Source organism: Salmo trutta, chromosome 17 (assembly GCF_901001165.1).
Source record: "Salmo trutta chromosome 17, fSalTru1.1, whole genome shotgun sequence".
NCBI classification, from domain to species: Eukaryota; Metazoa; Chordata; class Actinopteri; order Salmoniformes; family Salmonidae; genus Salmo; species Salmo trutta.
In genome coordinates, this window is record NC_042973.1 from 11894920 (window position 1) to 11911478 (window position 16559).

Here is a 16559-nt window from a genome sequence, read left to right on the forward strand (position 1 = left end):
GGTTATTGTCCTGCTGAAAGGTGAATTTGTCTCCCAGTGTCTAATGGAAAGCAGACTGAACCAGGTTTTCCTCTAGGATTTTGTCTGTGCTTAGCTCTATTCTGTTTCTTTTTATCCTAAAATAACTGTCTAGTCTTTGCTGATTACAAGCATGCCCCTATTATGATGCAGCCACCACCATGTTTGAACATTTTAAGAATGGGTACTCAGTGATGTGGATTGCCCCAAACATAATGCTTTGTATTCAGGACAAAAAGTAAATTTCTTTGCCACATTTTGGAGTAGCTACAATCTTGTTGATCCATCCTCCATTTTTTTCTCCCATCACAGCTATTAAACTCGGTTTTAAAATCACGATTGGCCTCATGGTGAAATCCCTGAGTGGTTTCCTTCCTCTCCGGCAACTGAGTTAGGAAGGATGCCTGTATCTTTGTAGTGACTGGGTGTATTGATACAACATTCAAAGTGTAATTAATAATTTCACCATGCTCAAATGGATATTCAATGTCTGCTTTTTTTACCCTTCTACCAACAGGTGGCCTTCTTTGCGAGGCATTGGAAAACCTCCCTGGTCTTTGTGGTTGAATCTATGCTTGAAATTCACTACTCGACAGAGACCTTATAGATAAATGTATGTGTGGGGTACAGAGATTGGGTAATCATATTTTTTTTATATTAACCACTATTATTGCACATAGAGTGAGTGCATACATCTTATTACTCAGTGATTTTATTTGTCCCCCCAAGTTTACTGAGCATAAAAAATAAAATAAAAATGTATTTTTGGGTGGGGGCGACAACAAACTTTAAAACACCAGCAAATCAGCTCTGTGATTTAAAAAGTGTTCCCACGCATAATAGAGATATATGTAAACGTATACAATTGTAAGCAAGGTTTGAAATTATTATGTTTTAGTCAAATATTATAACCGTTTGGGCTTCTTGAGTCCAATTTGCAGCCTACAAATTATTTGTAATTATGTTCCGGCCCCCTGACCATCCACTCAAGAAAATATCTGCCCGCGGCTGAATCAATTCTGAAAAAATATATAAAACGCAACGTGTAAAGTGTTGGTCCCATGTTTCAAGAGCTGAAAGATGAGATCCCAGAATGTTTCCATACACACAAAAAGCTTATTTCTCTCAAATGATGTGCACAAATTTGTTTACATCCCTGTTAGTGAGCATTTCTCCTTTGCCAAGATAATCCATCCACCTGACAGGTGTGGCATATCAAGAAGCTGATTAAACAGCATGATCATTACACAGGTGCACCAGGTACTGGGGACAATAAAAGGCCACTCTAAAATGTGCAGTTTTGTCACACAACACAATGCCACAGATGTCTTAAGTTTTGAGGGAGTGTGCAATTGACATGCTGACTGCAGGAATGTCCACCAGAACTGTTGGCAGATAATTTAATGTTAATTTCTCTACCATAAGCCGCCTCGAACATTGTTTTAGAGAATTTGGCAGTACGTCCGACCGGGCTCAGAACCGCAGACCACGTGTAACCACTCCAGCCCGGGACCTCCACATCCGGCTTCTTCACCTGCTGGATTGTCTGAGACCAGCCACCCAGACAGCTGATGAAACTGAGGAGTATTGCTGTCTGTAATAAAGCCCTTTTGTGTGGAAAAACTCATTCTGACTGGCTGGGCCTAGCTCCCCAGTGGGTGGGTCTATGCCTAACCCATGGCTGCGCCCCTTCCCTGTCATGTGGAATCCATACATTTGGGCCTAATTCCTTTATTTCGATTGACTGATTTTATTATACGAATTGTAACTCAGTAAAATCGTTGAAATTGTCGCATGTTGTGTTTATATTTTTGTTAAGTGTAGTTGATGATCCCTGCTGTACAGACACTGGGAGACAAATTCACCTTTCAGCAAGACAATAATCTACAACTCAAGGCCATACAGTTGCTTACCAAGAGGACATTGAATGTTCCCGAGTGGCCTAGTTCCAGTTTTGACTTATATCGACTTGAAAATCTTTGGCAAGACTTGAAAATGGCTGTCTAGAAATGATGAACAACCAACTTGACAGAGCTTGAAGAATAATGAGGAAATAAATTTGCAAGAATTTATAAAAGCATGCTTTCGTTATGCGGTATTGTGTGTAGACAAAAAAATATGTTTCATTCATTTAAAAAAAAAAAATCAGGCTGTAACACAACAAAATGAGGAAAAAGTCCAGGGGTGTGAATACTTTCTGAAGACACTGTACTAGGCCATCCAATTACGACAAGTCAAGCAGACTGTACGTGAGGGATAACACCAGCGCGTGTGTGTGATTAAGTATGTTTGTGTGTGTGTGTGTGTGTGTGTGTGTGTGTGTGTGTGTGTGTGTGTGTGTGTGTGTGAAATCAGACCGCTCACTTTACAAGGTTAGCCGTCTCCAGTTAGCGCAGAGGGTGTTGTATCCCTCTCCCTAACCGGTGTAATGAAACAAAGAGTCCAGGAGAGATAAGAGTTCCACGGTGACTCAACCTCTTCTAAATCACCTCTGTCACACTGCTCAGCTGACCAATGGCCAAGGAAGTGACCAATGCAGCAAGCCTCTGAGAAGTCGCAGGAAATTAGTTCATAGATCTTTGGATGCTTTCCCCGAGACCTTTTTGGAAATTTCTGTATAGAGTAGTAAACAAATTTGTCATAGTAATCTTCCCCTCTGATGCTGGATGGTAATTAGAAATAGCAGGAGGGAGGTTGAACTCATTGGACTGCAGATGGCAGGAGGGAGGTTGAACTCATTGGACTGCAGATGGCAGGAGGGAGGTTGAACTCATTGGACTGCAGATGGCAGGAGGGAGGTTGAACTCATTGGACTGCAGATGGCAGGAGGGAGGTTGAACTCATTGGACTGCAGATGGCAGGAGGGAGGTTGAACTCATTGGACTGCAGATGGCAGGAGGGAGGTTGAACTCATTGGACTGCAGGACAGTGGAGTATGTATCTACTAGAATGGTAGTTTAAAAGGTCCTGTCCTCGTGTCCACCTTATCATCCTGTCACAGTTACATGTACACTCCCGAGGGTTTAGGGATGTCCTTTCACTAATTACACCGGTGCACGGAACAAGTGCTAGACAGTGCACTTCCCGAGCCACCAATGTACCCTTTATGAAAGTCTGCATTTCTGAATAAGTCCATTGGTCTTACAGAAAAATTCCACCAAATTGGTATTTGTTTCATTAGTCCATTGTTGATATAGTCCCAAAATGTTTTGCATGTCAGCAATCAAGTTATCAAGATATATGTAACTTTCAAAATACAAAAATACAGCCGGTATGACGCAAAACGTATCCTTACGTGACGCAAAAAGCATCCTGACGTGACACAAAACGCATCCTTACATGACGCAAAACGCATCCTGACGTGACACAAAACGCATCCTTACATGACGCAAAACGCATCCTGACGTGACGCAAAACGCATCCTGACGTGACACAAAACGCATCCTTACATGACGCAAAACACATCCTGACGTGACGCAAAACACATAATACCGGCTGTATTTCTGCTGTAGTAGGACTAGTGATACACACTCACAGGTAACTGGTAAAGAGTCCTAGTAGTCCTTACCTTTGTCCAGGGACCTCTCCAGTGACGGTTTGGGCGAGGCTATCTTCCTGACCAGAGTGAGGTGGACCGTCTGGCCTGTCTGCTTCATCACCTCCAGAACCTCCTGGTTAGTGAAGCCCTGCAGGCTCACCCTGTCCAGCTGGCACAATGAAACAGGCCAAAATTACTTCTCACCCTTGTCCCCGTAAACTCTTGACAGGGGGTTTATGACATTTTTCTATTTTAAGCAGGTAAGACAGTGAGAACACATTTTCAATAGAAACCTGACCTGACAATGAAGAACCAATATGGTTGTGTTATAGTGTGGTGTATGGTTGTGTTATAGTGTGGTGTATGGTTGTGTTATAGTGTGGTGTATGGACGTGTTATAGTGTGGTGTATGGACGTGTTATAGTGTGGTGTATGGTTGTGGTATAGTGTGGTGTATGGTTGTGTTATAGTGTGGTGTATGGTTGTGTTATAGTGTGGTGTATGGTTGTGTTATAGTGTGGTGTATGGTTGTGTTATAGTGTGGTGTATGGTTGTGTTATAGTGTGTGTATGTTGTGTATAGTGTGGTGTATGGTTGTGTTATAGTGTGGTGTATGGTTGTGTTATAGTGTGGTGTATGGTGTGTTATAGTGTGGTGTATGGTTGTGTTATAGTGTGGGTGGTGTATGGTTTGTGTTATAGTGTGGTGTATGGACGTGTTATAGTGTGGTGTATGGTTGTGTTATAGTGTGGTGTATGGTTGTGTTATAGGTGTGGTGTATGGTTGTGTTATAGTGTGGTGTATGGTTGTGTTATAGTGTGGTGTATGGTTGTTATAGTGTGGTGTATGGTTGTGTTATAGTGTGGTGTATGGTTGTGTTATAGTGTGGTGTATGGTTGTGTTATAGTGTGGTGTATGGTTGTGTTATAGTGTGGTGTATGGTTGTGTTATAGTGTGGTGTATGGTTGTGTTATAGTGTGGTGTATGGACGTGTTATAGTGTGGTGTATGGTTGTGTTATAGTGTGGTGTATGGTTGTGTTATAGTGTGGTGTATGGACGTGTTATAGTGTGGTGTATGGACGTGTTATAGTGTGTTGTATGGTTGTGTTATAGTGTGGTGTATGGTTGTGTTATAGTGTGGTGTATGGACGTGTTATAGCGTGGTGTATGGTTGTTATAGTGTGGTGTATGGACGTGTTATAGTGTGGTGTATGGACGTGTTATAGCGTGGTGTATGGTTGTTATAGTGTGGTGTATGGACGTGTTATAGTGTGGTGTATGGACGTGTTATAGTGTGGTGTATGGACGTGTTATAGTGTGGTGTATGGTTGTGTTATAGTGTGGTGTATGGTTGTGTTATAGTGTGGTGTATGGTTGTGTTATAGTGGGGTGTATGGTTGTGTTATAGTGTGGTGTATGGTTGTGTTATAGTGTGGTGTATGGTTGTGTTATAGTGTGGTGTATGGACGTGTTATAGTGTGGTGTATGGTTGTGTTATAGTGTGGTGTATGGTTGTGTTATAGTGTGGTGTATGGTTGTGTTATAGTGTGGTGTATGGACGTGTTATAGTGTGGTGTATGGTTGTGTTATAGTGTGGTGTATGGTTGTGTTATAGTGTGGTGTATGGTTGTGTTATAGTGTGGTGTATGGACGTGTTATAGTGTGGTGTATGGTTGTTATAGTGTGGTGTATGGTTGTGTTATAGTGTGGTGTATAGTTGTGGTATAGTGTCGTGTATGGTTGTGTTATAGTGTGGTGTATGGTTGTGTTATAGTGTGGTGTATAGTTGTGTTATAGTGTGGTGTATGGTTGTGTTATAGTGTGGTGTATGGTTGTGTTATAGTGTGGTGTATGGTTGTGTTATAGTGTGGTGTATGGTTGTGTTATAGTGTGGTGTATGGTTGTGTTATAGTGTGGTGTATGGTTGTGTTATAGTGTGGTGTATGGACGTGTTATAGTGTGTTGTATGGTTGTGTTATAGTGTGGTGTATGGTTGTGTTATAGTGTGGTGTATGGATGTGTTATAGTGTGGTGTATGGACGTGTTATAGTGTGGTGTATGGTTGTTATAGTGTGGTGTATGGTTGTGTTATAGTGTGGTGTATGGACGTGTTATAGTGTTGTATGGTTGTGTTATAGTGTGGTGTATGGTTGTGTTATAGTGTGGTGTATGGTTGTGTTATAGTATGGTGTATGGATGTGTTATAGTGTGGTGTATGGTTGTGTTATAGTGTGGTGTATGGACGTGTTATAGTGTGGTGTATGGTTGTTATAGTGTGGTGTATGGTTGTGTTATAGTGTGGTGTACTCTCTCGCGCGCTCTCTCTCTCTCGCACTCACTCTCTCTCTCTCTCTCTTGCACTCACTCACTCACTCTCTCTCTCTCACTCACTCTCTCTCACTCGCACACACTCTCTCTCTCTCGCACTCACTCTCTCTCTCTCTCACTCACTCTCTCTCTCTCTCGCACTCACTCTCTCTCTCTCTCACTCACTCTCTCTCTCACTCACTCACTCTCTCTCTCACTCACTCTCTCGCACGCAGTCACTCACTCTCTCTCACTCGCACTCTCTCTCACTCGCACACACACCTTGGGGTTAATGAGGGTTGTGCTCATTAAAAGCTGATTAATGGTCTCACCTCTATGATCCTGTCATAGATCCGGATGTTTCCGCTCTGCTCAGCGGCACTCCCAGGAACCACGTTCTTCACAAACACCCCGACCGCGTCTAGGAGAGAGAAGGGGGGTGGAGAAAGTGAGACAGACGGAAGGTAAGAATGAGAGAGCAGAGAGAGAGACCAAGGAGAGGGGAATAGAGAGACAAGATACCATCAAAACAATACATCTCAAACAGTGTCAACAATACTGGATCGGAATACAAATAGGGGCTAGAGGACTAGGATTAGGGGCCTGGGTTAAGGGTAAGAGGCTAGGGGACTAGGATTAGGGGCCTGGGTTAAGGGTCAGAGAGGTAGGATTAGGGACCTGGGTTCAGGGTAAGGGGCTAGGGGCTAGGGGCCTGGGTTAAGGGTAAGGGGCCAGGAGTTGACATGGTATTGGGCATCGGCCTACCGTCGCAGGTTAAGGAGTTGAATCCGATGATGGTGATCCCCAGGCTCTGGCCCTCCTTCTTCCTCAGAGGCACTTCATGGATCTCATAACCCTCCAGGTTGGGCTGGAAAACCATAGAGATATGCTGTACATGTACTGACGTTCTAATGTCACGGACATATTCACCACAATATGTAGGGCAGTAGAGGGGCAGGGGTCACAGGAGAAGGTGTGTGCATGTCTAGGTTTGTGTGTGTGTGTGCGTTCCATCCTCCTGTCTCACTCACCTTCCTGCTGACCCTGCTCTGGGGTTCTACTTCAGCGGGTAAGGCAGAGACGGGGCTGGCGGCGGGCGGGGGAGGGGGCGGCGGGGAGGTGGAGTGCTGTCCCGAGGGGTCACGGGCGATGAGCATGTGTACGTGGCTCCCGCAGCCCTGCAGCACCTTGACCACCTGGTCGCTGGCCAGGCCACCTGTGGGGGTCTCACCAATACGCAGGATGTGGTCACCTGTACGCAGGCGCCCATCCTAAAGGGGGGGAGAGAGGGGGGGGGAAAGAAAGAAGAAAGAAAGAAAGAAAGAAAGAAAGAAAGAAAGAAAGAAAGAAAGAAAGAAAGAAAAATTTTAACATTTGTACAAACTGGAAATATGAATAATACACAATGCATTATAGTTAAGTTCCGGGTCTAGCAATAACAGCAACCTACATGTATTTCACCATTTCTTACAGAATGGTATTATTTGCCAGTGGTGTAAAGTACTTAAGTAAAAATGCGTTAAAGTAAGTAGTTTTTTGGGGTATCTGTACTTTACTATTTATATTTTTGAAAACTTTTACTTCACTACATTCCTAAACAAAATAATGTACTTTTTACTCCTTACATTTTCTCTGGCATACAAAAGTACTTGTTACATTTTGAATGCTTAGCAGGACAGGAAAATGGTCCAATTCACACACATCAGGAGAACATCCCTGGTCATCCCTACTGCCTCTGATCTGGCGGACTCACTAAACACAAATGCTTCGTTTGTAAATGATGTCTGAGTGTTGGAGTGTGCCCCTGGCTATCCGTAATTAGACTTTTACTCAAGTAGTATTTTACTGGGTGACTTTTACTTTTACTTGAGTAAAAGTAAAGATACATTAATAGAAAATTACTCAAGTATGACAATTGGGTACTTTTTCCATCACTGTTGGTTGCTAGTACATGAAATAACTACCCCAAAAATCTGCTCATATTCAACATTTCGCTTAGTTGGACCATTTGATCATTTCAGCCAATGTGGTCCAACGCATTTTACATCCCACTTGAACAGGCTAGTCCCACCCTGGTCTGGGCCTGGCCCTGCGGTACTAAGCTAGGAAATGTATTCAACCACTCGCAGGTCAAGCAGAATAAACTCAGCGAGGGAAAAAGAGGAAAAAGTAAAAAGAGAGGGGAGAACAGCATCCTTTGTGGAAAGAGGGATGAAAAGTGTTTGATGCATAACCGTGGTGCAGGATATCTCCCCAACTTCTCTCCCTGGGTCTGTGCATGGGACAACGGGGGCGCATTGAAGCCAGCCCTGGCCATTAAACATTGAAATGGGAAACGCCAGGGTCTAACAAAGCCCCAATTTTGACAGCGTTTTTGGAGCATAAGATCCAGTGATGTGTGAAATGCTGCACTGTGCCTTTTGAACAAGCAGGGTTTTGTTGCCCAGCCTGGGCTCTCTTGGACATTCAGAGAGAGAGAGAGAGAGAGAGAGAGAGAAAGAGAGAGACAGAGGGAGAGAGAGAGAGAGAGAGAGAGAGAGAGAGAGAGAAAGAGAGAGACAGAGGGAGAGAGAGAGAGAGAGAGACAGAGGGAGAGAGAGAGAGAGAGAGAGAGAGAGAGAGAGAGAGAGAGAGAGAGAAAGAGAGAGAGACAGAGACAGAGACAGAGAGAGAGACAGAGACAGAGACAGAGACAGAGACAGAGAGAGAGGAGAGAGAGAGAGAGACAGAGGGAGAGCGAGAGAGAAAGAGAGAGAGACAGAGGGAGAGACAGAGAGAGAGAGAGAGAGAGAGAGAGAGAGAGAGAGAGAGACAGAGACAGAGACAGAGACAGAGGGAGAGCGAGAGAGAGAGAGAGACAGAGGGAGAGCGAGAGAGAGAGAGGGTGGTGGTAGACAGAGAGAGAGAGAGTGAAAAGGAAAGGAGGGGAGGGGTAGAGAGCGAGAGAGAGAAAGAAAGAGAGGAGTGGTGCAAAGCGGTTTCAGAAACAAGGGACAAGGTTTGTTTTAAATCCAGATCACTCTTGGATACACTTTCTTATAAAAGGTTTATAACCGACAAACAGTTTTTTTTTTACAATCAAATGACATGTTCCCATGTTAACTCGCTGAATAACTGAATACATCCCAAGCTCACAAAATGAAGGACAAAAAGCAAAGCGTTGAGTTGGAAAAGAAAGAAAGGGTCTGTTTGTAAATGAAGCATCGGCTGTGTCCAGGGACTTTGTGCGTCTGTTGAATAAAACCTTTCGCGAACATCTCTGTAATTGCGAACAGAAAAGGGGTCCTTCGAGCCGGACGCAGGCCGAGCGTGCTCTGTGGTAGCCAGGATGTAATCCCCTTACAAGGTTGATCATTTTTTTCCCTCCGGCTCAATGGCTATTAGAATGTAACTAAGCCCTTTGTGGGACACGCTCAGCATTAATTCAGCTAAAACTGGTGGTTACTATTCATAGGGGATGACCGGTCTGTTACCAAAGGATCAGGAGGAAGAGAGAGAAGGAAGCCCTGAGTATGTAATGGTTTAGTAGGCCTACTGCGGAGGACTGTTTGAGCAGAGGAACACAGTATTAGCCATGGCAAAATCCATGGAATTGCAGAAAATGTGCTTTAAAAACTGCCAAATAGTCTCAGTTCCATGATAAACTATAGATAATTGCTGGAAATGAAACTTCAAAATTGCTAAATTGTCTCTCAGATAAAAATAAATAAATATATATTGCAGAAAATGTGCTTTACAACAGCAACATTTTCTCTACGCCACCAAGATACCTTTCTAGGTAACAGACTATGTAGAGTTTACACTTCCTCTTCCAATGAACTGTGGTAGACAGTTCATATTGAAACAGGACTCTGGTTCCAAATCTATTCATTTTAAATGTTGATAACTTCTACTTGCCATTATCATTCACCTGATAAGAAGTGATCATTTTTTGCTGACATACGATGGGGTGTCCCTGTGTCGCCAGTTTGCCGGAGTATGGGTCCCTGGTCAAGAAAAGTTTGAAAATCCCTGTCTTATTGGACCAGTTCAGATTAGACCGTTTTCTTCTATTTAGTGCCTAATGAACACAACCCAGGTACCAGTCATAGCAGACTGCTTTGATTGTTTAGAGTGTATGTAATGTCCAGTATTGTACCTTATCAGCCACACTGTTTGGCACCAGGGTCCTCACCACCACTCCTGTGGCCTTGCCTCCAACAATACCGAAGCCCAGGCCCGAGCCGTCGTTCACCAGCTCTATCTCCTCTAAATGGCCCCACTGCTCCTGGACGCTCCATAGAGGAAGAGAAGGAGATAAAGAGAAGACAGCGTGAATGATTCGTGGATATAACCAATATTAGCCTAAACTGGGCCGTGATTGGTGGATATACAGTGGGGGGAAAAAAGTATTTGATCCCCTGCTGATTTTGTATGTTTGACCACTGATAAAGAAAGGATCAGTCTATAATTTTAATGGTAGGTTTATTTGAACAGTGATTTTGTACGTTTGCCCACTTACAAAGAATTGATTCGTTTATAATTTTAATGGTAGGTTTATTTGAACAGTGAGAGACAGAATAACAACAACAAAAAATCCAGAAAAACGCATGTCAAAAATGTTATAAATTGATTTGCATTTTAATGAAGGAAATAAGTATTTGACCCCCTCTCAATCAGAAAGATTTCTGGCTCCCAGGTGTCTTTTATACAGGTAACGAGCTGAGATTAGGAGCACACTCTTAAAGGGAGTGCTCCTAACCGCAGCTTGTTACCTGTAAAAAAGACACCTGTCCACAGAAGCAATCAACCAGATTCCAAACTCTCCACCATGGCCAAGACCAAAGAGCTCTCCAAGGATGTCAGGGATAAGATTGTAGACCTACACAAGGCTGGAATGGGCTACAAGACCATCGCCAAGCAGCTTGGTGAGAAGTTGACAACATTTGGTGCAATTATTCGCAAATGGAAGAAACACAAAAGAACTGTCAATATCCCTCGGCCTGGGGCTCCATGCAAGATCTCACCTCGTGGGGTTGCAATGATCATGAGAACGGTGAGGAATCAGCCCAGAACTACACGGAAGGATCTTGTCAATGATCTCAAGGCAGCTGGGACCATAGTCACCAAGAAAACAATTGGTAACACACTATGCCGTGAAGGACTGAAATCCTGCAGCACCCGCAAGGTCCCCCTGCTCAAGAATACATATACAGGCCCGTCTGAAGTTTGCCAATGAACATCTGAATGATTCAGAGGACAACTGGTGAAAGTGTTGTGGTCAGATGAGACCAAAATGGAGCTCTTTGGCATTAACTCAACTCGCCGTGTTTGGAGGAGGAGGAATGCTGCCTATGACCCAAGAACACCATCTCCACCGTCAAACATGGAGGTGGAAACATTATGCTTTGGGGGTGTTTTTTCTGCTAAGGGGACAGGACAACTTCACAGCATCAAAGGGACGATGGACGGGGGCCATGTACCGTCAAATCTTGGGTGAGAACATCCTTCCCTCAGCCAGGGCATTGAAAATGGGTCGTGGATGGGTATTCCAGCATGACAATGACCCAAAACACATGGCCAAGGCAACAAGGAGTGGCTCAAGAAGAAGCACATTAAGGTCCTGGAGTGGCCTAGCCAGTCTCCAGACCTTAATCCCATAGAAAATCTGTGGAGGGAGCTGAAGGTTCGAGTTGCCAAACGTCAGCCTCGAAACCTTAATGACTTGGAGAAGATCTGCAAAGAGGAGTGGGACAAAATCCCTCCTGAGATGTGTGCAAACCTGGTGGCCAACTACAAGAAACGTCTGACCTGTGTGATTGCCAACAAGGGTTTTGCCACCAAGTACTAAGTCATGTTTTGCAGAGGGGTTAAATACTTATTTCCCTCATTAAAATGCAAATCATTTATAACATTTTTGACATGCGTTTTTCTGGATTTTTTTGTTGTTATTCTGTCTCTCACTGTTCAAATAAACCTACCATTAAAATTATAAACGAATCAATTCTTGTAAGTGGGCAAACGTACAAAATCAGTAGGGGATCAAATACTTTCCCCCCCAATGTAACTCAAGATATAGCCTAAGCAGGGCAGTGATTGGTGTATATAACCCAAGATATAGCCTAAGGGGGGCCATGATTGGTACAATAAAGAAGCAGTGATTAAAGGCTACTGGTCCAGTTTAAGGATAAAACACAGATGTAAGTATTACAGATTTTTTTCAGGTAAAAATATCAGGTAATCCTGATTAAATCGGGGGGAAATCACATCTCCAATGACAATGCATACATTTGTGCATACATGTAGGATGGTACAGCAGGTAAATTGACTAGAAGCAGCTCTGAACATTTAGTCTGGGCCCCAGCCAGAGTCGAGCCTTATTATTTATCAGTGTGTACGTGATCTGCGATATTAACTTAACCATGGTGTCTAACTGCGCATGGCTGTGGAGCATTATCAGAACAACTTTTAATGGTTTTCACTAAACGTTTGAAATACAAACGAGCAGCAGAGGCTGATTAATGTCCAGGTCAGGGAATCCCTTGTGTCCTGTTGTCTAGCCCCCGTTACTACCTCCTTGATCACACACACACACACACACACACACACACACACACACACACACACACACACACACACACACACACACACACACACACACACACACACACACACACACACACACACTCCCGCCCCAGCCTAATCAACAACGACGTCTCCTCCTAGGCTCTTTATTAACCAACCAGCAGGCTGCAATCACAGCAGCTCTTTTTCTTATTGCACAGCGTTATCTGATAGAGAGCAAACTGCACAGGAAGTTAACTATCTAATGAAACCTCATTGTGGTGTCTTACATACTGCAGGTGACAAAGCTTTTCTACCCCTCCTGCTCACTGCTTATCCCGTCTACAGAAAAGACTAAGAGCCATTGCCCCAGATAAGAAGTGGCTCTTCACAGTCAGTAGGGCTGGTTTTCGTCTATAGCTTTCAGTGTTGCCTGTTTCCTTACAAGTGGAGATGTAAGCAAGCTTGGTTAAGTTCAATAAGCAATTTTGTGAAACAACAGATTCCATCAACTTGTTTGACAATTTGTACGGTCTGTGTGAAGATGTCTTACTCTGAAAATAAGACACGTTCTTGATTTTTTCCAACTTATGGGTGATTCACAATATATAATGTATATCAAAAAACAACAAAAAAGTTCTCTAAAAAAGGCTTTGGTGCACAATTAATGGTCAATACACCGCATTTCAAACAGTCAGGAATAACCTAATGAATTTAGGGCTTGTAAAATGATACCAAGGCTAAATATAAGCCTTCCACAACCATAACACACACTAATAACTGTAATTAAATTTACCATAATAGTTTAACCTGCTGTTTGAAATAATTCCTGATCTGGCTTTCAAGTCTATGTCTATAAAAATGTATTTTAGACACAAATTTAACCAGAAACCATGCACAGTCACTAATAATGATCAACTTCTGGTAGCAGGCATTATAGAAAATTAACACAGGTCTCATCAACAATCTCTCAAGTACAAGCCCATGTGCTACTTAGGAGCCAGCTAATCTCTGTATTTAAGGTCTAGACAACTTGGATCTATTTGCTTTCTAACAAGGTAGAACTTATGAACACACCCTCCTGTCCGTCTCCACTGTTTGAACAACAGCCTGTTCACTTTGTTTACATGTTGAAATCAAGTGGCCTACCTGGATAAGACGCTTATTTTTCAGAATGAGAATGAGTTGGCCAATTCCTTATTATTATTATTGTTGTTATATGTGTCAAACTGCTTGCTTTATCTTGGCCAGGTCGCAGTTGTAAATGAGAACTTGTTCTCAACTTGCCTACCTGGTTAAATAAAGGTGAAATAAAATGTTTTAAAATATATATAAATGAGTATTTTTACAGTCATTGCACATTTATAAACACAGCTTAGACAGCTAGCACATAACAGCAGGAGACTAAAATGCAGCTAGCAGTACTTGGTACCCGACGCAATGCCATGGGCGACAAACACATTTTTCACAATCATGTTAATTGATACTCCCGTTTTAGTAGGGTTTGCTCTGTTTTAAATTTTAGGAGTTGATACTTAAAAAGCTTATCGTTGGAGGGGGAATAGATCGATTCTGTTGGAACCAAACCTCAAATGCAAAGAGCGAGATGAAATTGCTTGTTGTCAGAGAGGAAGACGTGATCTTTCGTCTTTGTTGTTGTGAGTGGGAGGGGCTTGGTGTCTGTGTGAGTGGGAAGGTACACAGTGCACACAGCACAGAAGGGGGAGGGCTTGGTGTCTGTGTGAGTGGGAAGGTACACAGTGCACACAGCACAGAAGGAGGAGGGGCTTGGAGTCTGTGTGAGTGGGAAGGTACACAGTGCACACAGCACAGAAGTGGGAGGGGGCTTGGAGTCTGTGTGAGTGGGAAGGTACACAGTGCACACAGCACAGAAGGGGGAGGAGACGAGGACAAAAAGACAAACGCTCATAAAAAATAAACACATTTGATTCTTGCGATATAGAAATTTGGAACATTGCAGTAAATCATACATTTGAATTAATTGAATTTATTCTATATAAAAATCTCCCAGCCCTACTGAAAACTCACATCTAGATGTGAAGAGAGAGTCTACTTGCTGGTTTTACAGTATTCAAAAAGACATTCTGTGGCTTAGGCTAATTCATTTTTAACTTGTTCTCAACTTGCCTACCTGGTTAAATAAAGGTGAAATAAAAAAAAATAAAAAAAAATTTAGCAGCCGAAATATGGTATGTTTATATACTACTGTGTTAACATGACAATGGAACAGAGTCTGAATTATCATAAAACAGAATTATGATTGTCAGGACATTAAATATTCACTAGACATCATGAAATTGAATTAAACACACTTCATTAAAGGAACTAAATACAAAATATATTAGAGATATTCTCAACCACACATACAAAACATTATCCTGATTACAAGGTTTGTCCTAAAATTGCATGTCCTTCCATATTGACAGTTCTGCCCCATGAGACGTTACAGAATTATTAGACAAACAGAGAGTCTGGGTTAATGACAGTTTTAATGAGAAAGCCATAATGAGAACGTGGATTCCAGGCACTCTGTTTCAGGAAGAAAAGAAAAAAACTGTTCTACTGTGAGCCTGTGACAACATGGCTTCTAGATCATTCATCTTGGAGTAGGAGTGCTGAGCTAGGATCAGATCACCCTTGTTGATATAATACGATTTATCATGACTTAAAAAAAACTGATCCTAGATCAGAACTCCTACTCTGACACTGTGAATAAGGCCTCTCATTTCAGTGTAGAAAGGGATAACGTCAGACTTGTTTCAAGGAACTTAGGGTTCAAGATAACGGCAACAACCTCTAGAAGCCATGTTCGGTGAGAATGACGAGTACGAGGGTCAGGTGGGTATATGAGAGCGAGCAATGCACCAGAGCAACAGACTGTACATCTGCCATTTCAGGCATGGAAGGGAACGAATCCCTGAAGCCAACCTAGGACAATATTTTCTCAGCTTTTCACGATTAGAGAGCCGGTTTGGATGGGCAGGGGAGCTTGTTTAAAGGGGAGAGTAGGGGATTAGGATCGCGGCAGAGCGATTTGACATCTGATATACAGTACCAGTCAAAAGGTTAGACACACCTACTCATTCAGAGGGTTTTTCTTTATTTTTACATTGTAGAATGATAGTGAACAACACATCAACACTATGAAATACCACATATAACATATAATATATATGTTAAGTTTTGAGGGAGCGTGCAATTGGCATGCTGACTGCAGGAATGTCCACCAGAGCTGTTCCCAGAGAATTTAATGTTAATTTCTCTACAATAAGCCGCCTCAATGTTGTTTTAGAGAGAATTTGGCAGTAAGTTCAACCGGCCTCACAACCGCAGATCACATGTATGGCGTCATGTGGATAAGAGGGTTTGCTGAAGTGAACGTTGTGAACAGAGTGCCCCATGGTGGCGGTGGGGTATGGTTTGGACAGGCATAAGCTACGGACAAACGAACACAATTGCATTTTATCGATGGCAATTTGACTGCACAGAGATACCGTGATGAGATCCTGAGGCCCATTGTCGTGCCATTCATCCCGCCTACCACCACCTCATGTTTCAGCATGATAATGCACAGCCTCATGTCGCAAGGATCTGTACACAATCCCTGGAAGCTGAAAATGTCCCGGTTCGTCCATGGCCTGCATACTCACCAGACATGTCACCCATTGAGCATGTTTGGGATGCTCTGGATCGACGTGTACAACAGCGTTTTCCAGTTCCTACCAATATCCAGTAACTTCGCACAGCCATTGAAGAGGAGTGGGACAACATTCCACAGGCCACTATCAACAGCCTGGTCAACTCTATGCAAAGGAGATGTTTTGAGCTGCATTAGGGAAAAATGGTGGTCCACATCAGATACTGACTGGTTTTCTGAACCTCGCCTGTATCTTTGTTTTAAAGGTATCTGTGACCAACAGATGCTTATCTGTATTCCCAGTCATGTGAAATTCATAGATGTTGGGCCTAATGAATTTATTACAATTGCCTGATTTCCTCATAAACTGTAAATCGGTCAAATCTTTGAAAATTAAGCATGTTGCAATTTATATTTTGTTCAGTATATGTAATGTTATATGGGCTTTTCAGGAGTTGGTTATTCCCACATTTTCAGTATTTATTGTCAGGTTT

At 42.8% G+C, this 16559-nt stretch overlaps 1 protein-coding gene across 4 annotated transcripts in view; it reads right to left on the bottom strand.

The window, feature by feature from the left end:
* Window positions 1–16559, bottom strand: part of LOC115151589 (inaD-like protein) — a 137317-nt gene that overhangs the window by 90608 nt on the left and 30150 nt on the right. For all 4 annotated transcript variants that reach the window (XM_029695643.1, XM_029695644.1, XM_029695645.1 and 1 more), the window contains exons 8-11: window positions 6896–7135; window positions 6630–6732; window positions 6197–6285; window positions 3587–3725 (exon numbers count right to left, since the gene is read on the bottom strand). In XM_029695643.1, coding sequence (XP_029551503.1) covers window positions 3587–3725; window positions 6197–6285; window positions 6630–6732; window positions 6896–7135 — 571 coding nt within the window. The remainder of the gene's footprint in view (window positions 1–3586; window positions 3726–6196; window positions 6286–6629; window positions 6733–6895; window positions 7136–16559) is intronic.